Source organism: Lygodium microphyllum, chromosome 30 (assembly GCF_053477565.2).
Source record: "Lygodium microphyllum isolate KBCC chromosome 30, Lygodium_microphyllum_v1.1.10, whole genome shotgun sequence".
Classification (NCBI taxonomy): domain Eukaryota; kingdom Viridiplantae; phylum Streptophyta; class Polypodiopsida; order Schizaeales; family Lygodiaceae; genus Lygodium; species Lygodium microphyllum.
In genome coordinates, this window is record NC_141164.1 from 82158129 (window position 1) to 82180238 (window position 22110).

General features: G+C 47.1%; 1 protein-coding gene across 1 annotated transcript; it reads left to right on the forward strand.

Moving 5' to 3' along the window:
* The first annotated feature begins 299 nt into the window (after nucleotides 1–299).
* On the forward strand, nucleotides 300–2446 carry LOC148010049 (Pyridoxal phosphate (PLP)-dependent transferases superfamily protein). The gene is made up of 2 exons (XM_087673233.1): nucleotides 300–716; nucleotides 1166–2446. Exons 1-2 carry the CDS (start codon nucleotides 333–335, stop codon nucleotides 2330–2332), a joined length of 1551 nt encoding a protein of 516 aa, XP_087529359.1. The 5' UTR covers nucleotides 300–332; the 3' UTR covers nucleotides 2333–2446.
* The last annotated feature ends 19664 nt before the right edge of the window (nucleotides 2447–22110 follow it).

Here is a 22110-nt window from a genome sequence, read left to right on the forward strand (position 1 = left end):
AAGCGCACAAAAGCATTATAACAAGTTTTCATCTCGCATACGCCTCGGTATTCCTCCCTCCACCCGGGCCTTGCGCCTACATAATACAAGTACCATTTCTTTCATTTGCAAAGCTATCTTGCTCTTTACTTTCTTTCTAAGCAAAGTGTCTTCTTGTAAGCAAAGGTAGGGAAAGACCGCGGGGGATCATGATGCCAACTGTGGATGACGAACGCAAAGTGAGAAGTTTCACTCTACGCGTCACAACACCTATATAGGGAGTAGGAAGGGGAGGGGGAGGAGGAGGAGGAGGAGGAGGAGGGAGGTGTGTCTATAGGTAATATTCATACGATATGTTGAGGGCTTGCCATAGTCTTGTGTTGGGCACAAGTCACTTTATAAGAAGAAGACGAGGATCAAGCAGTAGCAGCAGGAGCAGAACAAGAAAAACAGAGCAGGCTTTCTGCAGCCGCACAAGAAAAACAGAACAGGCTCGGTCCAAACTGGCTGCCCTCAGCCATCCTCAGCAGGTGGGTTGGACGCAGGGCTTTGCCATCCTGCCCTCCTCTTCTTCCTTCTCATCCTCTTCTTCTTCCCTGTTATTCCCACCACCATCATCATTATCCCCCTTATCTTCGGTCGCGGCTTCCCCACATACAGTACCAGCTGCCATCCGCATGGCTTCCTCATCGCCTTCCAATGGCAGCGCACAGTCTGCGCCTTCTCCTGCATCTCAGGTGACGCCCTTTCTCTCCCATCTCTTGCAATTTTAGTCACACTTGCTCTACGCTGGTCCAAATTGCGACCTTTGAAACAAATCCTTCAAGTTCGAGGCACAATTGAAGCATAATTATGTGCATATTTTCCTGTATTCTGATCCAAATTGCAAGCTTTGACACAAATTCTTCGAGTTTAAGCAGTCGAATGTCCTTGAATTCTGCTTAATGATGTTGTCAGATCTTCCAGTATTCTGATAAAAATTGCAAGCTTTGGCAATAAACTTTCAAGTTTAAGCAGTAGAATGTCCTTGAATACTTATTCAATTATTTAGTTGCTTGCAGTTCATTAGTCTGATATAAATGAAGGTTAGCTCAGTTTCATGTAAATTGTGCATGGAATTCTTCCAACGTCTAGAATCACCTGTACATTTATCTGTTTTCTGAATAAACCGTTCCTGCTTTGACAGATCTCAAGAAGATTGGAGCGATTCAAAACCACTATCTTCACCCAGATGAGTATCCTTGCTGTTAAGCACCAAGCTATCAACCTTGGGCAGGGCTTTCCAAACTTTGATGGCCCCGATTTTGTTAAGGATGCAGCCATAGAAGCCATCAAGGAGGGGCATAACCAGTATGCCAGGGGTTTTGGTATCCCGCAGCTCAATGCAGCCATTGCTGATAGGTTTCAGAAAGACACTGGACTCCATGTAGACCCGGAAACTGAAGTAACAGTCACTTCTGGCTGCACCGAGGCTATTGCAGCTGCCATGATTGGGTTAGTGAATGCAGGGGATGAGGTCATCCTGTTTGCCCCATTTTATGATTCTTATTTGGCAACACTGTTAATGGTGGATGCCACTGTTAAGACTGTCACACTGAGGCCACCTGACTTTGCAGTACCTGAGAAGGAGCTTCGAGAAGCCTTTTCAGAAAAAACCCGAGCTATTATGGTCAACACACCCCATAACCCTACAGGAAAGGTGTTTTCTCGGAGTGAACTGGAATTGATTGCTATGCTCTGCAAAGAGCATGATGCACTTGCTTTCGTAGATGAGGTGTATCACAAGCTAACTTTTGGTTCAGATCATATATATTTAGCTTCCTTAGATGGAATGTATGACAGGACCGTGAGCATGAACTCTTTAGGGAAGACATTCTCCTTGACTGGCTGGAAGATTGGGTGGGCTGTTGCACCACCTAACTTAACTTGGGGACTCAGACAAGCACATTCATATCTTACATTTGCAACTGCTACACCCTTTCAATGTGCAGCAGCTGCTGCCCTCAATGTGCCTGACAGCTTCTACGAGGACCTCATTCGAGATTACACAGTCAAGAAAGACATCTTAGTCAAGGGTCTAATTGAGGTTGGGTTCAAAGTGTTTGAGCCACAAGGCACCTACTTTGTCATGGCAGACCACACTCCCTTTGGCTTTGAGACAGATGTGGACTTCTGCAAGTATCTGATTGAGGAAGTGGGTGTGGTTGCGATTCCGCCCAGTGTGTTTTATTTGAATCCCAAGGATGGTCAAAACCTTGTGCGCTTTTCGTTTTCTAAGGATGAAGATACCATCAGGAAGGCAGTGGAAAGAATGAAGCTGAAGCTCAAGCCTAAACTTCTAACCCATGTATAACGCAGTTAAAGAATTTAAGCACTTGTGCTAAACCTGATATTGTTCTTTGTATGTGCTCTATAGTTTGCAAAAGACCTTTCAAGGTTTATTGGGTTAGTGGGTTTTCATGATCAATCTGATTTCCTTCCCCTTGAATGAAGCAAGGCTCCTCCTGCATTTATTTCAGTGGTAATATTACTTTTGAGGATGATTTTTAGTTTCATTATTAATGTCAGTCTCCACATTGCATCAGTTTTTTTCTTGTAGGCATTTCGAACATCTTTGTGTTATCCATTAATCGGTCACGAACACACTAGTAATGTTAGTATTCGGGGAAATTTGATAGTGTCAGTTGTGAAGGTTAGGTGATGCAGAAGGTAATGTAATCAAACATACCTAACCTTCCAGTATTTGGGGAAATTTGGTAGTGTCAGTTGTGAAGGATAGGTGATGCAGAAGGTAATATTATCAAACATACCTAACCTTCCTTTAACAGATTCTGTAGCATTAATTTGGTGGGATTTGATGGAGGGACAGTAGGTATTGGCCTTCATTGTGTGCACATCACAAATACCTGGATGTGCATGTGCACATGCAAGTGCACGCACACACGCACACGCACACACTCACACATGCACACACATACGAGCATGTGCATGTGCCCCCCTGCGCGCTCCCCCCCAGTTCAGAAAAATTGCTTGATGCTGGAGTATTTACATGTTTTGGGGCTCCATTGTGAGAAGAGTCTGCCCCACAGCTTCTTCAAGGCTAGTCCATGTGAGCATCTTTATTCTACGAGAATATCCTTGCTAAACTGTATAGCTTGCTAGGAGGAATGATATGTGCTTCTTGCATTGCCAATGGGATCATCCTTTCACCATTCAAGGGTCAACCTTGTAAAATTGGTTGAGATAATGACATCTTTTGGAGAAATTGTGTGAGAACAATTTTGAAGGTCCCAAGCATTGGCTGGGAAAGTGGTGTCTCAGCTTGTCATAGAGTTGGCTAGCTTTGAATGTTTCCTACTAGACTTGAACATGGAAGGATTTTGGTTTGCAAATAAAAATTTTGAAACAGCGTAAAATTTTAATTGTGCATGTCTAAATCCCTTGATTTTCTGGTTTAAGAATAATCCAATAAGATTCCTGCACATTTCTCCACAATGTTTTTCCTAACCATTGGCAAAGGGAACGTAGATGGGAGAGACTTAATGGTAATGTTATGCCATAGATTGTCTATAGACTTTCTTGAAGTCTAGCAAGTGAAGTGGGCCTTGAAAGTTGAAGGTATAATGGAATGAAAATACGTGCTGCATGAAATTGACTTTACCTACAAAACTTCAAGAAGGTCTAGTTGGTCTTTATTGGGGAATTAGATGTTGGTGGTTGAAAATGCAATTGGATAGTTGGCCAAATAGGTTGAATACAATTTTACGTAGGGTCCCTACTAAGGGCATATCCTATTAGTAGTTATCACTAGATTATTTTGCGTATATAAAACAATAATTTTTACAATTTCAAAAGCATCATTCAATGAAAATGAATTGTTACGTCATGTCTACATGGATGCATGTGTAATTGTAGTATCTCCTAAGTAAAGTGGGGTTTTGCTTTCAGGCATCCTTTATTTATTGAAGGTTTCTTAGCAAGAATGATCCCAATCCAAGTGGTAGGCATCCATAGTACAGGTGTCCACAATTGGCTAGATCCATGTTAGATGGTTGGGTGATTGTGCTCTTGAAGAAGAGTAATACTGTAGTAATAAATCATCTATAATAATGTTTCTTGCCTCTAAAGCATACCATGAAATATTGTAGATACTCCATGAAAGACTTATGTAGCACCTACATTCAAGTGGTACTTTAAAAACCCCATACTTACATGTTTTTGGGGATTGGATCAAACACTTACATATCACTTTTGCTAATAAAAAATCCCTTACCTTTAAATGTTCACTTTTTAAATGAAAAACCTCTTATGCATTTATATTTCTTACAAGTCTAGAAGTTGTGAGGTCATAGTCTAACTGGTTAGAGCTCACGACTACGAGCAAGGGTGTGTGAGTTTGATTCTAGGTTTAGCAAAGGATTCTCCTAATCAATAATTATTATGCATTGAAAAAAACTCTCTCATTATGGTGAACTCATGTGCTATCTTACATATTTTTTAGGGTCCCTTGAAGGGATGATGTTAACCCCAAGTTGAGATGGCGAAAAAATGGAGGAAAAAGCAAAAGGAAGATGGGAAATGAGCAAAGACACGCAGGCGGCTTCTAAAGATGAACCGGGGCAAAAAGTGCAACCTTAAAAGAAAAGGTGCCTCAAAAAACTCGAAAAATTCTTGTAAAAGAGCGCCAGGCTCTCTCCTATGCCAATTATAAAATATTAGATGGGTGTAGGCTAGAGGCACAAGGCTAGAAGAGAGAAACGGATAAAGGACCTTGCCACAATGGCCGGTCATGTAAAAAAGGGATGGGTGCCCATGGGATTTTAGGGTTTGTATATATAAAGTTCAAAAAGTGAATAAGAGATCATTCTTTGGTGTGTGGCAAAAGGAGTCTTTTTTTTCTTCTCTCCTTCTCACCTTTTTGCTTGTGTGTGCTCTTGAGAGAGGGAGTGTGGGAGTGTGAGGGAGTGAGTGCGTGTGAGAGTGAGGGATCAAGAGGGCGAAGCTTTTCACTATCTCCTCTTCTCTTCTTCTCTTCCCTTCTCTCTTCTTGTGCGCACGGCTATGGAGGATGGAGCTTGGAGGTGGAGGAGGCTTGAGGATGCTTGAGCTAGCATCTAGGATCGTGGAGCTACCGGTGTGTGTGAGAGAGGAGGCAACTCATATCGGCACTAAGGTAAGCTCACTACACTCGTAGGATCGACGGTGCGTCGGCTAGGTGAGATATAGCCATTAGAGCTTGCTTGGAATGCTTGAAACAATAAGCGGTCCGTGGGTCTTGGCGATTGAGCGAAAGCTCCCACATTTAGCTCTAATGGCTATCTCTCACCTAGCCGACGCGCCGTCGATCCTACGATTGTAGTGAGCTTACCTTAGTGCCGATATGAGTTGCCTCCTCTCTCCCACACATCGGTAGCTCCACGATCCTAGATGCTAGTTCAAGCATCCTCAAGCCTCCTCCACCTCCAAGCTCCATCCTCCATAGCCGTGCGCGCAAGAAGAGAGAAGATAAGAGAAGAAGAGAAGAGGAGATGGTGAAAAGCTTCACCCTCTTGATCCCTCACTCTCACACACATCACTCCCTCACACTCCCACACTCCCTCTCTCAAGAGCACACACAAGCAAGAAGGTGAGAAGGAGAGAAGAAGAAGAAGACTCATTTTGCCACACACCAAAGAATGATCTCTTATTCACTTTTTGAACTTTATATATACAAACCCTAAAATCCCATGGACACCCATCCCTTTTTTACATGACTGGCCATTGTGGCAAGGTCCTTTTTCCGTTTCCCTCTTCTAGCCTTGTGTCTCTAGCCTACACCTATCTAATATTTTACAATTGGCACAGGAGGGAGGCTGGCGCTCTTTTACAAGAATTTTTCGAGTTTTTTGAGGTGCCTTTTCTTTTAAGGTTGCACTTTTTCCCCGGTTCATCTTTAGAGGCCGCATGTGTGTCTTTGCTCTTTTCCCATCTCCCTTTTACTTTTTCCTCCATTTTTTCGCCATCTCGACTTGGGGTTAATATTACCCCCCTCCTAGACGGGTGCTAGTCCCATGGCACTTTGACATGGGTGTAAGGGTGAGGGCCACATGTAGACTCAAGTGCTTGCGGAAGCTCAAGAATGATGTTCGTCGGAGCAGCTCACTGGATGGTATGGGTGAACGAGGGCCTCTGAAGTTGGTGGTTGGGTGTTTTTGGTGTACCTGAAGAAGAAGGTGAGGTGCTCTACCTAAGGGAGGGTGCTATCCTCAGCGTGTTGGTGTAGTGTGCTCGTGATAGTGGAATGGGGAGGTGGGTCTAATCGCAGTCGAGCCCGGGTGATGTCCCACACTTAAGGACCCCATTTGTGCCAAGGGGGTGTAGTGCTAGTGGCTTAGGGTGATAGGTCTAACCATAGGTGAGTGTTACCTCCCTAGGTGTGTCCTACCGTTGATGTGCCCTAAGCATGACGTGGGGGATAAAAAAGAGCTAGGGGGTTAGGCGTGGAGCCGGCCGACCGAAGCCACCGGACACGCCTAACTTAAGGATTCTTAGGTGCAGTGATCGTGCGTTTCTTTGCTTCGTTTTTTTTAAAAATACATTTAGGGATAGTACTACATCAGGAGCAGGACAGCCAAGTCTAATTCTCATCGTCGGAATGAGGGGGGGAGGGAGAGCAGATGGATTTGCGTAAAAATTGGTGGCTTTGCATGTACCCTTTCAGGTTCATGCGGACGTGGAGAGAGGTGGTGGATAGGAAGGGGTGATTACACCTAGTAAATTGGATGTCGCTCATATCCTCTAGGAGAGCTAGGCAAAAGGAAGGTAGTAGGCTAGCTCTCATCATTAAGCGGGTCATAGCGCAGATATCAATAGCATTAGGATAAAAAAATAGGGGAGGCAAGCCGTTTTCTTGCGGTGCCGGATCTTGCTTAAGTAAGAGCTTAAGGAGCCTAAGGTAATTACAGGTGGTTATGAAAGCGGGATCTGGACAGGAGGAGAACTCAGCAAGGAAGCATGTCATAGAGGCGGGTAGGCTTCCTAGATCAAAAAGTAGAGCGTCCTCAAAGGAGGTGGCGTTGGAATTGTAGATGACGGGGAAGTCATGCCTCCCATGGAGGGTGGCGACAAAATCCATGCCTACCCTACGGGGATACGCTATGAACGTGGGGTCGTTCCGCTCGTAGGGTAGGGTGTTACAAAATGTCATCCAAGCGAGCATATTGGTATTACATATTCGCCTTCTCCAGAGGGGTTGAAAAAGTCTTAGCCCCTTACTGTGTGTGGCACTTCGTATACTTTGTCTTGCCAAAATTCGGCCTCCTCCGTGCCCCACAAAGTGGGGGTCCTTGCCCTGTCATCTAGCCATCTTTGGCCTAGTCGGCTGCCAGCCGCGATCGCCTCCTTCATCACTTTGATCGGTCGGCAGGACCCTTCTCAGGCTGTCAGGCATAAGGAAGCTAAAAGAGAAAGGGTCCTTTTCGATTTCCTGTCGTTCCGACAGATCACTAGTTCTGCGTGGAATTGCATTGGGAGGTCTTCGGCCATGGTGGGAGGGATGTGGATGGCCGCACAACTGGCTTGGCCTACAGCCTTTTTCTGGCTTCTTCCACCAGCTTTTTCCGTCGCTCCTTGAGGGTGGCCTGTCTGTCCAGGGACGGCTGTCCAGGGACGGGTCGGGTTGTTGCTGATCCTGATCGTGCGGCGAGGGGGGCTGCGGGATTATATCTTCTCTGAATCTGTTCATATCGACTTCGAGTTCGACTTCCTCCCCCTGCCGGTTTTCTTGTGGTGCTCTTCTTCAAAGCCGAGGGCATTTGCCTCTTGGGGGGTTAGGCCGGCCAGTAGTAGATACTTTCGCTGCTTCTCTAAGCCCAGCCTAACCTCCGCAGGTTGGGTGGCATCTGCAGCCCCGCATGCAGGGCTCTGCGTGTGATGCTTAATTTCTTCTTCACCACCTCCAACGGCTCATTTCCCTCTGGTTGAGTTGTATCCAGTAGTGTATTGAGGAAGGCCTGTTGCTGGGCAGTGAAGATTGTCTGGGCGGCGTCCGCTTTGCTTTTTGCCAAGTTTTTTTCCTTCTCCACCAAGGCGAGGCGCCATGCCAGTGCCTTCACCCGTGTCTCGTTTTGCATAGCCCACATTCCTCGGCTCGTTTGCTCATTCCTTCCATAGGGTTACGAGCTTCTACTCCTAGGCCCTGAGCTCTTTGCTCATGTTGTCTTGCTCTTTCTTCCCGAGACGTAGCTGATCGGTCATGGACTCGATCTCCTTTTGTTGTTGCTCCCTCTCTTGTCTTCTCTCCTCTTCTTTGGTGCTCAGCTCCTCCATCATCTGCTCAATGGTGGCGGTCTTTGACTCCAGTTCCTTATATTGCATTAGGAGGAGCTTGTACTCCCGCTGCATCTGCATGAGTTCCTGATTCTCGCCCTCCAACGCTGCTTGTAGCTTTCTTCCCTGTCCTCTTTGGCTTTCAACTCTTGCTTGAGTTCAAATATTTGGCATTGCTGCATGGCGATGATGCGGGTTTTCTCCAGTTGGAAAGCCGCCACGGACTCTTTTTCTGTCACCAACTCAGCCACCGCTATTATTTTTTCCTCCTTCGCTCTCTCTAGTTGGGAGAGTAGCTCAGCGACGTATTCGTCGTAACTGGCTGGTGGTGTCATTGTTGTGTGGGTGGGGGTGGTTGAGGTCTCCATACGCAGACGCTTTTGGTCCTGCCTCGATTCTGCATCTACAACTGGCCTTTTTGGTCCCGTGGTCATGGTTTTCGTACTTTTTCCTTGGGCCATTTCCTTGCTGATGAAGTATTGCATCCAGGCCACCAGGTTGGACACTTCCAAGCTGGTGGGGATGCTAGGGGTAAGCATAGCGGGTTCAGCGGGGGGTGCCATGAGGATGGGGATAGGATGGAGGGGTGATTTGCCTTTTCCTTCTGGAACTGCGGGGGGCGCGGGTTCTGGTGCCTGTGTGCTGGAGCTGGGCCTCTCTTTCCTTGGCTGATTCCAGGCTTCTGGGTCCATCCACCCTACACTGTTGCTTGATGGACCGGCGTGTAGCCTCGGCCAGGTCCTCCTCCTCCTCCTTTCTTCTTAACTCCTCTTCCTCCTCCGCGACTCTTCTTTTCCTTTCCTCTTCGGCCTTTTTGTATTCTTTCTCTAGTTTTTCTTTTTCCTCTTGCTTTTCTCTTCTTCTCCTTTCAGCCTCTTGCTTTGATGCCTTTTTAGCATGGTTGACTTGCTCCGTTGTTTCTTCTTCTTCCTGCTTCCTCTTCCTTTCTCTCTCCTCGGCTTTCCTGAGGGATTGCCTTTTCGCTTTCTCCAAGTCTTCCTTCTCCTTCCTACGGCCTTCATCCTTTTTTTTTTCTTTTGCACTGCTTTTTTCTTAGTCTCCTTGACCTGCTTTTTGCTCTGTTCTTCCCCTTCTTCCTCGGTCTCCATCCTATCACTGGACCTCTCCTGGTGTTGATGAGGAGGTGATCTGTCGGGTGTTTTCCCCTTCCCCTCTTCTGCTTCCTTCACGGCCTCCTGGATAAGCGCCGTTAAGATGCCCTCGTATGTGATGAACGAGGCTTTGGAGGAGGCCCTCTTTCTTTCTGTGGACTTCGACATTAGGGATTCTCCTCCTGCTAGCATGCTTCCTAAGGCTAGCGCTTGAGCTGCTTGGTCGATAGTCTTGCACACGTAGCCGTTCCAGTCGACTTCGTGCAGGGTATGGGCCGCTACATTTTCAAGTATTGGTGTGCTGATCCGGTGCATCAACGCGTTGTAGTGTTGGCTGGAAAAGAGCTCATGTATGAGCTTCGCTTGTAGCTTGGTCTCTGCATTGGGGATGTCCTGGATACTGATGCCGTTGTTTGTCAACATGTCCTCCTTTCTCATCCCCAGCATGGCGTATACGTCCCTCTTCTGTTTCTTTTCCACCTTTGGTTCCAGCCCCAGTGCCTTCTCCACCAAGGCTAGGGTTAGACGAACCAATACTTGCTTAGAAGTCTGTCCTCTTCCTACTGTGACAGTGCCGCATTCGCTGTCGGGGTTGGTGTGATCGGGTTCTTGTGCGAAACTTTCCAAGTACTTCTTGAGGTTGCAGCTTTCTACGATGCTCCTGGCCGCCTCTTCCTTAGCCACTAATTCTTCCAAATTGTGAATAGTTCAGAATTTCAATTGATTGTAGGCGCAACTCTCCAGGTTGATGTTGTATCGCGTTCTCTCCTCCTTCGTGAAGGGGAGTCGGTGGGCTCGGTCCTACTGCGACATTTTTTGTTCCTGTCATAAACCGTAATTTTCATTAGAGCTTGCGACATAATAATTGCTGAAAAAGAAAAAAAACTCTATGCTTTTGAATGAATTCATTAAGGTCTAATGCAGATTTCCTTTTTCAGACTTTGACTTTTGCCCTTTAATTCAAGGTTTTCATGCCCTTTTCCTATCCCATGCGTTTTTCACAATGTATGTCTACATGCTTCACTGACTTTGATTTGATTTACTGATTTTGATCTGATTAACCTTACCCACTCCCCTTCCAGTTTGAGAAAAATCCTTCCTAGGATTGAGGGCTAGAAGGTGAAGGGCTTTTGGCATGGAGGTGTAGAGGCTACTTATGAAGAAGCCAAGTATAGAAATTGGGGTTGTATTCCAAATGGGCTTCGCGGTCCAGATCGGAGGGTTTAATCCCCACTTGGGTGATGTATGTGAGAACATCAGTTAGGAAGTCGCCCGAGTTGACTCGGCCTAGCGATGTGTAACTCCTCCTCGGTCAACAAACGGTTGAGGTAGGGGTGTCCCTTGATGTGTTCTTCTATAGGACGGCCCCGCAGCATGGTTAACACTGGATATGAGGTTGGCGCGATGTATGTGGGGTCGTACTCTGCTGTTTTGATAGCGCGTCGCTGCTTAGCATTTGTCATTACTCGGTATCCTTCAACTTCCCATTGCAGCCTAAGAGCGTACTAATGCCTTAAGAACTGGGATTTCGTCTCAGCAAGTTTTGACAACTCTGCCACTTCTTGGTCAGTGATGGCAGAAGTGGTTCGCTGATCATACGACGTGATGAGGCATTGTTTGATTGCTTGCTCTTTTGAGATCTCACTGCTGAGCAACTTAGCAGCGGAGGTAGCGGCTTTTGCAAATGCAAATTCAAACATTTCCCAAGAACAAGGCATTGTTTGAACTTTGGCTGCGAAGGATTCATCCAATAGGCCTAAGTCGAGGCGATTGTAGCTCAGAGCTAGCGACACAAAAGTAGCGTCCAGTCGTGTAATGCAATCCACCACATCATCCCTGTTTCCTCAGCTAAATCAGTTGCTAGTGAAAGAAAGGATTTCCTCTCATAAGAGGGCCTAAGGCTTGCGGGTGGTTGGGGTTTGGTAGGACTTGAGCCTTTGGCGACGAAAAGTTGTGGTGATGAGTGTTCTTGAGCTTGCGATTGGGTCGCTGGGACGGAGACTAGGTTAGCAGAGGCCTCGAGTGACGGCCTGTTGCTTTCAGGATGGATTTGGAAAGTCAGATCATTTCCGGTGGGTGATGATTCTTGAGCTGGCGGTTGTTGCTTGGGTCGACAGGCTTGGGCGATTCGCATAGGTTCGGAACTTGATGGTTGCGGGTCGAGGAAGCTATACGGCTTGTGGTTTTGAGGTTCTACAGTTTTTGGGATGATCAAGCTTGAGGCTGGCGTATGAGTGGTGCCTCTAGCCATGTGGGCCTTAGGTATCCATAGCCAAGCATTGCCCTTATAGTAGCCTTGTGCGCGCAAGAGGGCCTTGGGGACCCATCTTTGACTGATTACACGTCTATTCTTGTAACTACGTTTGGGTCTCCTAGGTTTAGAGTTTCTGGTCTTACGAGGATAGGAGCCTCGAATCCTAGGCGTTTGTTGCAGTTGTTTAGGTATCCATTGAAGGCGAGGCTATGGGGCCTTAGCTTTGGCTGCTATGGGTTGCGGTCTATGAAGCTTGGGGAGTGGCGGCTGCGCACTACCCCCCTCCTTAGACTTGCCTACATGTGTTTCTATTGGTGGCTTGGTGGCCCGTGAGTTGCACAGCCCTTGCTGAACGCTGTAACAATGCGAACGTTGCCTATTGCGAGGTGGATGCGCTGCGACGCGTAGTCAACATTACAGTGGGTCTGGTTTTTGAAGGTTCGCCCCAGCAGTGACTCTATCCCTGCGCTTTTAGCATTTGGCAACACGTAAAAAATCATTGGAATAGTCTCAGACTCGATGGAAATGGCTGCTCTGCACTTGTCGAGTAGTGCATTGGAATGGGCCCCATATGGGCTTAATTTTGCAGTGGTGGGTTGAAGTTGTGGTTGGCCAAGTTGAGTCCAATGGTCGTAGGTCAAGATGTTGAAGTCAGCTCCCTCGTCGATCAAGGCAGTGAAAGCACATGCTTGTTTTGCCGTAACCGTGATACGAAGGTATGCGGGTTCCACGGCTTCCTCATCCTCGTCGTCGATTTCAGTGATTGTGGCTACTCGTACTTTGACAGGCGGTTCTAACATCGGTGGCTCATGCAAAGAATGCATAGGGGGGTAGTACTTCTTAACGCGATTGCCATTGAAGAAGTGTTAACCCTCAAACGAACGAACGTGGGAAATCCGAAAAAGCTAAAGCAGAAGACAAAGACAAAGGCCAAGGCAAAGAGAAATGGAAGACAAAGACGCACAAGGAGAAGAGTCCTAAATAAGGGAGAAAGGAGCACAAGGAAAAGCACAAGTCAAAACTTTTGTAAAAGAGCGCAAGCGCATCATGGTTTAATTCAAGGAGCGCCGGGCTCTCACCCGTGCAATTTGTAAATGTAGGCGGGTGGTGGAAAGGAAGCTAGGAAGATAGAAGGACAATGGGAAAAAGGGCCTAGGCTATGGCCAGCCATGTAAAAAAGGGGAAAAGGGGATGACCGCCCAAAAGGGATTTAGGGTTTTGTATATAAAGTTAAAAAGTGAATGAGAAGCTCATTCTTGTGTGTGGCCAAAAGTAGCTCTCCTCTTCTTCTTCTTCTTCTTCTTCTTGCTTGCTTGAGCTTGTGCTTGAGAGAGGGAGTGTGAGAGTGTGAGGGAGTGAGTGTGTGAGGGTGAGGGACCGAGGAGGAGAAGCTCTCCATCTTCTCCTCTCTTCTTCTCTTCTCTTCTCTTGTCTTGTCTTGCTCGCGGCAATGGAGCTTGGAGCGTGGAGCTTGAGGATGGATCTTGCTTGAAGCTTGCACTTGGATCGTGGAGCTACCGGAGTGCATGGGAGAGGAGGTAACTCGAACGGCACGGAGGTAAGCTCACTACACCTGTAGATATGGATGGCGCGTCGGTTATGTGAGAGGTAGCCATTAGTGCTCGGCTTGGAACGCTTGAAACAATAAGCGGTCTGTGGGTCTTGGCGGTTGAGTGAAAGCTCCCACATTTTGGTTCGATTGCCGGGACCAATGGATTCAAGCCTTGAGCGCTTGCGCGCTTCGAATCGAGCATTGGAGTAGGGTTTTCCCCGAACCGGTGCTTGAGGTAGATAGGTAGGAAGCGAGGGAGTTTGAAGAGGTATTCGATCTCCTTAGCAAGTAGGTTTTTGGTTTTTTGGATTTGGAAAAGCATATTGGAGTAGTGTAGGTGAATGCTTTGTGATTTGTATGCATTTAGGATAGGAAAAAACAAAGAAAAAGAAGCAAACAGTAGGGTTTTCTGTTGTTGTATAACAAGCTAAAACAGGAAAATAGGGGCACAGATCCTTGGAGTGCCGTTTGATTCGAGCACCATAGTGATTCCAGGCATATCTGGAATTTCCTTGTAGTGTCTTGTACCTATTTGGAAGGCGCTGGACGATTCAGTGTAGTAGACGTCAGCCTAGAGGTATCGCGTGCAACTCGCGGGCCATCGGCTGCGTAGTCGGACCAGCTTGTCCGAGTCCCAGAATCGGACCCGTCCATAATCGGACCGGTCCATAATCGGACGCTCGGACAACCATCTGATCGGATCATCCTGTCCGATCGGACCACTCGGACCGCTCGGACTCGGACGCTCGGACTCGTCCGATCGGACCAACCCCGTCCGATTGGGCCAACCCCGTCCGAGTCGGACACTCGGACCACCTAGAATCGGACCAGTCAGAATCAAACCACCCTGTCCGATCTGATTCCCAGAATCGGACCACTTTGAAAATCGGGCTACTTTTTCGATCCGACTCCCAGAATCGGACGTGACCAAAATCGGACCACTGGGCCGATCGGACTAACCTAAAATCGGACGTCCGATTCTGATAATCGGACTCCTGAAAATCGGACATCTGAGAATTGGACGGAAAATTGTCAAAATCAGACAGGTATCTAGAACACAAATTCTGACGCATCTAAACCCCGAAATTGACCCCAAAGACCACGTAGAGCTAAAGGTACATCACAGATCCATCACTGGGCTAAAACTTAGAGCAAGTAGTCCAAAATTTGGCTATAAACAGTCCTCCAAATTACGAATGGTGTTTACCGTAACGGCCCGGCGGGCTGGGGGGGACTATCCCCCCCCCGGACCCCCGTAGAGGGGGCTCTGCCCCCTCCTCACCTCCCCCAAGTAGGTTGGAGGGAAAACGTGCGCTGTGACAGGTCCTCCAAATTGAACCCTAGTGTAGTAATAGCTCTACACGAGCATGGAACCTCACTGGCAAAAGAGCAACCAAAAGCCCATACCCGAATAGAGAGAAACAGAGACCCTAGAACATCAATGGGCCAAACTAGCCATCAAGGGGAAAAAGGCCACGCCATGAGAACACAAAGACATTGTGTTCAGATCGTGCCTAGTCAGAGCAAAATGCAACTTCAGCAAGCTACAACTGCGAAGATGATTAGACATGACACTCTTGACGAGAGATGTACCTTGAATAGCACTGCACTGATGATCCAAGACAGTAGTGGAGAATCCACATCTGGTCGTGTAGTCGAGAACTCAAGGGCATCTGTCAGAAGTCTTAAATTTACAAGCCAAGACCCGGAAGATGAAGACATAGTACCACCTGCTTATCTTAGGGTCAAACTCACCGCGAAAAGAGAGCATACTATTGATGCTCTAATTGATGAAGGAGCAGATTTTAATATCTTGACCTATGAATCATGGACCCTACTAGGCCAACCAGAGCTCACACCGACTAGTGCAACTCTTAGCCCTTATGGGGGATACCCACAAGCACTCATAGGGAAGTGCAAAATCCTTGCAACAATTGAAACAGAAAGCTTGCCTATCCTATTTCATGTTCCTCCAAATAGTGCTAGTTGTGGGAAAGAAAACCTCCTAGGAAGACCCTTCAAAAGGGGGACCAAGTGTGAGGCCGACTATGTAGCAAAGAGGATACACCTGAAACTACCGGGTGTGAGGATAGTCACAACCTTTAGCAAGGGTGACCTCATCAAACCTCAAGGGAAAGGCAAGGAAGGTGCTGACGTAATAGTCAAGCCTACTAATGAGAGCAAGGACTTGTTAGAAAAACTGATACAAGCACAGGTCGAACAACGAGAACCAGTGAGTGAGGCCAGGCCTGAAAACAGAAGGTCAAGAGACAATACAAAGGACGGGCTTAGGACTTACAAATATCGTAGAAGACCCCAAAAGAAGCCCAAGCCTTATAGATGCAGGCATCGACGGAGGGTCATCACAACGCCGCGATGGATATCCAAAGCGTTGCTACATGCTCAAGGGTACTACGCAGGTAACCAATGGATTTGGGTACCAAAATCCCCTGCTAAACCGCCTCTATCAGCTGAAGGCCAGAGTGCATCAAAAGCAATGAAGCACAGAGGAAATCTAAGAGAAACTCTAGATCTTGAGGCAACAAACCAGACATGATTGTTCGAAAGAAAGAGCCTCAGCCTAGCATGCTAAATAGACAGATGTCATATGTAGCCATTGAGCATGCACAAAAATCATTAGTGCCCAAAGAGCCTTTGATTTTCCAAGGGGAGAACAAGCATCATGGGCACAACATTGCTCAAGGCAAGGCTGATCGCCCTTCAATGAAGCAAATGGCACAATCGTCTAATAGCCTCGAGCAAATCATTCTGCCAGTGCCAAGTCCACCTAAGAGTCCTAGACCTCCTACATCCTCTTTTTTCAAACAGGCACAGGAAGCACAACAATGGCTGTCAAGGGAAATTGCTCAAGTCCAATCTCTATCTCCGTCTAAGCTTCCAAATGTCCAAGAGGTGGGACATGATGCAATCTGTAGCTCTCGACCCAAGGATATGCATGAGCAACCTAATGTGACTAGATCAACTCATGCTCAATCTGCACAGATGAGTGCTCAAAGGGCAATGAAAGACATGGCCACTCTCGATCGCCTTAGGGACTTGACACCGCAATCCACCAAGTGTAGCGAGCCCACTAAACTAGCTGCTACTACTTCCAACCAGGGATCACAGTAGTCACAGCCCTTGGCTGTGACAATGCCCCTTGTGGAACGTGTCCTTAGTAGTTTACATGTGGAGGAGGTGTCACAACCAAATCTCTCGACAACTCCAGCACTTTCAAAGTGCCTAAAGCCTAGGCTGGAGGAGTTAAACACAAGGGAGTTGGCTGAAGAGCTAGTCTCCCCGAAAAGGGAGGTAGTTGTGCCCTCACAACCTGGTAAGGCTATTCAGCAGGCCACAGCTATGTCCCATAAGGTGTCAAGATTGTGGGAGAGAAGGAAGGAGTCTCACTTGTAGCTTTCTTTCTTGCACAATGGGGGAATACACACAAGGGTGGAGGCTGAAAACAATTTTCCTCTTCTTAGTTGTGTAAGCCAAAAAAGAACTCTAGTACATAGAAATAGAAGAACCCTATATATGGGTCTCAAAACCAAATTACTGAGCCACGAACTAGAGTAGATAAGGATAGCTGTCATCTAGCAATTATTCATGGGCGGTGTACCAACCGCATCTGCAATTGACAAGTCGGTGACATAAATGCACAACGGTCATCCTGCTGGCATATCACGAGTGGAGCTCGATATCTCAACATAAGGACACACTAGAGAGAGAGAATGCTGAGGCCCAACCAAGCACGTCAACGGTTGACCTAGTCTAGGGTCCTGAGTCGCTATTAGATGCACCTGCATTGACCAAGAAAAAGAGGAGAAAGCAGAGAAAACAACAACAGTTGTAGATGGTTGTGGACCCCAAGAACATTGAGACGAAGAGCACCGGAGAGCCGATGAATAAAGCATCGAGTCCATCCACCAATGAACCCATTAATGCCTCTTCTAATAGCGGTGAACCCTCAGACACATCCGTGTGCTCTGAAAAACCAAAGCAATCGTTGCCATCAACAGTTGCTTGCAACACTCTATCAACTGACAATAGAACTCGCATTGACCAATCAAGAGTGGATACAACGTCATTACAACAGGGTGACAAATTTATACCAGTCACATCCGAGAAGAACCATGACAAAATAGCAGCAAAACCTTAGGAGAAACGTGAGAACCCCAAGAGCATAAGAAATCCTAGCGTTGACCAATCTTACTCATCTAGGCCTGAGCCCCCAGCCATGCTAAAGCCTAAGGAAACTCTTAGAACTTTGCATGAGATAGCAACCAAGCAAGCCCTCGTTGAACATAGAAGTGTCACAGAATGCTTAACTGAGTTGGATGCTAAGCTCAAAGTGGTCGCACGTGTCTACGTCCTTGCGGACATGGGCACAATCCCCAAGGAGCAGCTTGGAGATTACTTGCCCTTTCCTCTATCCTGGGAAGAGCAAGAACATCTTAACGAGCACTACGACAGGCTCTTGCATGAACGCATGTGACTCATCTCTGACGAGGAGGCTGACGAACTGCGCTTAACCGTCACGTTCAATGAAGTGCTCTGCCAACCGAATCTCGTGGACATAGAGCAACTAAAGCGACTGTCAGCAGGCCAGAGTCAATTTGAGTAGCGTTGGTGCGAAAGCCGCATTGTAATGGCCGAACTAGGGGCTCAGATCATGACAGTCTCAGAGGAGCGATTGGCCAAATGGCGGTCTCAAAGAGACCCAACCTATGTGGCACCAACTTCCCTTCGAGTGTTGACTGTCATTTGGGGTATGGACTTAGCTCGAACTAGCCAAGAGAATGCTCTGGTTGATAAGGTTCTCACTGAGGAGGAGTTACATATAGCCAGTAGACTCGGACAAGGTTCCATGTTACTCGATGTGGCAAAATATCTATCGGTATTAAGTAAGCTGCCACGAATACTAGATGCGTGTGCCACGCTTCGGTACAACCCCGAGTTCTACACTTGGTTCTTATCCTCGTGAAGTGACATGGATTCATAAATATGTATATAAATAAACATTGATTTTTGTGTCACCGTGTATAAACAATGTCAACACACACAAGCAATGATAGTCAAGCGCAGGGAGAAGAGTTGGGTCTGACAAACTAAGCTCCTCAAGTCCTCCTCTCATCACGCATTTAAAAGCCGTGTGACCATCCCCACCTCCAAGTGAAGGGCCTGCAACCCACGTTACCACCATAGGAAGCCTTGACCAACAACTCTGATGGTGTAGACAGGGTGTAATCCCTTTCTATACACCTTCTTCCCTTTTTGGTCTATCCTTTCGAGGATGTGCCCTGTCCCACTCCATGACAACCAGTCCACACAACTTAGCATAAGCCAATATCTGCTAATGACTGGAGGCAAAACGAATATCATCATGGGAGCCATCCCTCTACAACAAACACGGCATGCCTCACCCCTCCCCTTCTTGTCATATGCGCTTGGTAAACCACACTAAAATCCCTTCCATGCGAACAATTGTATCCTGTATCAAGGTCTAACCCTTGGTTCGCACCTTGCAGGTTCCCCTACGAGGAAAACATGGAGAGCCTAGGGCAGCTGGCTTGCAAAGACTCTCTCTGCTATCGACGGGAACATGCAGCACACGCCCCTCCGCCGGTGCGCTACGTGCCCACCCTCAAGAGGTATGCGAAGAAGCGAGGCCTAAGCGACATCGTCCCGGACGAAGGCCGAGAATTCGCGGGCCAGGGGAGCAGACGCTCTGGGAGGCACACAAAATATGGCAACGCCAGTTGCACAGACCCCCAACACACACTCCGGCACCAGGTGCTCACGAGGTGACAAGGCGGCCAGGGATAGGGCAGAATTTAATGAATTGTTTAAAGACATTCTGGAAACAGTAGTGGCCGGGGACTACACCATTCATGTCCTGGCCGACATGTTCCCTGTCCAGCCTCACGGGAGCCCCGCACTAGCACCACCCCGGTCGCCTAGCCAACCGGACTCGCCCTGCCTCGTATCTATCGACTAAACCCCTATGATGTACAAGTAGCTCGACAAGTCAGCATGCCAGAACATTTTGTTTTTTGATGAGTAAAGGGGCAAGATCCCCACTTGTACACATTCCAGTTACCTCTCGTTAATGTATGTGACCTTAACAAGCAATGAAATAGGCATCCCAATAGACATCATAGCATTCTAAAAAATTATGTCTTAACATGATTGCATTGGTTCGATGTACTTAACGCAAGCGAGCATGTACTCTCACGAAGTGACAAGTTGATGCAGAATGACACAGGTCAATGTCTAGAAGCGTTTAATATCCAAGTCACCACAAGTCCACCAACCCCACAAAGAACCATTATGGAGGAAGTGACAGGAATACCAAGAAACAAAAGCCATGACAGAAACGCCACTGGATGAGAACCCAAGGATACCTCTGTAGAAAAAGCACATATTGCAACTGAGCATGGCCAAAGTATAATCATTGATTACCTCCTCCTTCTTGGCCAAAATCTATGTTCGGGCAAGCGCCATGCTCTCAACAAGGGCGAACGTCTCTTCATCATCGAGGATTAAATTCGCAAGATGCTCTACCCTTGTCCATGCACATCTCACTCCAAGTGCTACCTCAATTGTTTGATGTCTCACATGTTACAAAGAGGTTTGCAAAATCTCAAGTGTATCTCTTCATCTCAACAACAGTTCCTCTAGCATCAAGGTTGGTGACACAATCATCTCTGTAATATTAATTCTTTATAGCCTTTGAATCCCAACATTTCTCAATCCAAATGAAAGGCTAGCAACCTCAATGTAGGGCATTGATTGTATTCACTTGTCCCACAAAAAAAAAGAAAAAAAAAAGAAAGAAATAAAGAAAGAAAAAGAAAAAGAAAAAGCAAAAGAAAAAGAAAAAGAAAAAGAAAAGAAAGAAAGAAAGAAAGAAAAAACGCACACGATCACAGCACCACACCTAGGGGTCCTCAAATTAGGTACGTCCAGTGAACTTGGTCGGCTGGCTTCGTCCCTAATTCCCTAGCCCTTTGTACATCCCCCACAATTGTTCAGGGCACATCAAGGGCAGGACATACCTAGGGAGCTCGCCTCGCCTATGGTTAGACCTCTCACCCTGAACCACTTACCATTTCTTTTGCACTCCATCTCAATGCCATTACAATCAACAGTGGTAAGCAAGGCATGAAAGAAAATGGAAAAGTACACCATACTTTTCAAGCACAAAAAGTAGTCACTAGCTACAAAGAGCTAGACATCAAGGAGCTCAATTATGCTACATGGCCTTGACAAGCCCTTAATGATGTCTCAAGCAATCTTCCAGTGTACTCCCCGTCTTCATCGACAAAATTTTCCATCAACTTAGCCCCTTGTTTCACTGACCCATTGCTATACAAGGAACCACGCCGACAGTCTTCTAACTAAGTAATATCTAAGTATACACAAGCACTCACATAATACCTACACCGAAGTATATACACAGTTTGGGTCCTCAAGTGCAGGACAATACTCTCAGCTTGCTTAGAGTTCGACCTGTCTCCCAAACTAATTGCACTATGTCTTGTGCACAATAGAGAAGACTAGCACTACCCTTAGGAAGAGACCATATGAGAGGTTTTCGATTGCAGGTGTTGAAGACTCCAACGAAAGTGTCGTTCTCTCTTCATCAACACCCAACTCTGAATGCTTATCCCTTACCATCCTACAAGCCCACAAAGACTCGTCATGTGCAGAATCCCCAACAAACCAACACTTGTGCTGGCCATCAATGCAATCCCCACATAGAATAGCCCTACCACCAACTCCAACAACCTTCCACCAGCCACCTTGGCCACCAACAGGCTCCCAAAACCTTCTTCCACACCAACCCTAACACTCCTCCACGCAAACCATAGGCGTCCTTGTCACCCACGTCTTCGGTGCATGCTATAGCCTGCTACCTACGACGGTGAGTGCCATGGGACTGGCACTCGTCTAGGAGGGGGGTAATATTAACCCTCAAACAAACGAAGGTGGGAAATCCGAAAAAGCTAAAGCAGAAGACAAAGACAAAGGCCAAGGCAAAGAGAAACGGAAGACAAAGACGCACAAGGAGAAGAGTCCTAAATAAGGGAGAAAGGCGCACAAGGAAAAGCGCAAGTCAAAACTTTTGTAAAAGAGCGCAAGCGCATCATGGTTTAATTCAAGGAGTGCCGGGCTCTCACCCATGCAATTTGTAAATGTAGGCGGGTGGTGGAAAGGAAGCTAGGAAGATAGAAGGACAATGGGAAAAAGGGCCTAGGCTACGGTCGGCCATGTAAAAAAGGGGAAAAGGGGATGACCGTCCAAAAGGGATTTAGGGTTTTGTATATAAAGTTGAAAAGTGAATGAGAAGCTCATTCTTGTGTGTGGCCAAAAGTAGCTCTCCTCTTCTTCTTCTTCTTCTTCTTGCTTGCTTGAGCTTGTGCTTGAGAGAGGGAGTGTGAGAGTGTGAGGGAGTGAGTGTGTGAGGGTGAGGGACCGAGGAGGAGAAGCTCTCCATCTTCTCCTCTCTTCTTCTCTTCTCTTCTCTTCTCTTGTCTTGCTCGCGGCAATGGAGCTTGGAGTGTGGAGCTTGAGGATGGAGCTTGCTTGAAGCTTGCACTTGGATCGTGGAGCTACCGGAGTGCGCGGGAGAGGAGGTAACTCGAACGGCACGGAGGTAAGCTCACTACACCTGTAGATATGGATGGCACGTCGATTATGTGAGAGGTAGCCATTAGTGCTCGGCTTGGAACGCTTGAAACAATAAGCGGTCCGTGGGTCTTGGCGGTTGAGTGAAAACTCCCACAAGAAGCCTATCCCTTCACCGTTTAGGATCTCAAGTTCGACATTGCTCGTTTGGCTGATCGCACGAACTTTAAAGGGTCCAAGACCTCTAAATTTCATTTTTTTCTTATGCCCCTTAA

Coding starts and splice junctions, on each gene's coding strand:
- LOC148010049 (XM_087673233.1), top strand. CDS start 333: ATGTTGAGGGCTTGCCATAGTCTTGTGTTGGGCACAAGTCACTTTATA. Junction 717..1,165: donor CGCCTTCTCCTGCATCTCAG/GTGACGCCCTTT, acceptor CTGCTTTGACAG/ATCTCAAGAAGATTGGAGCG.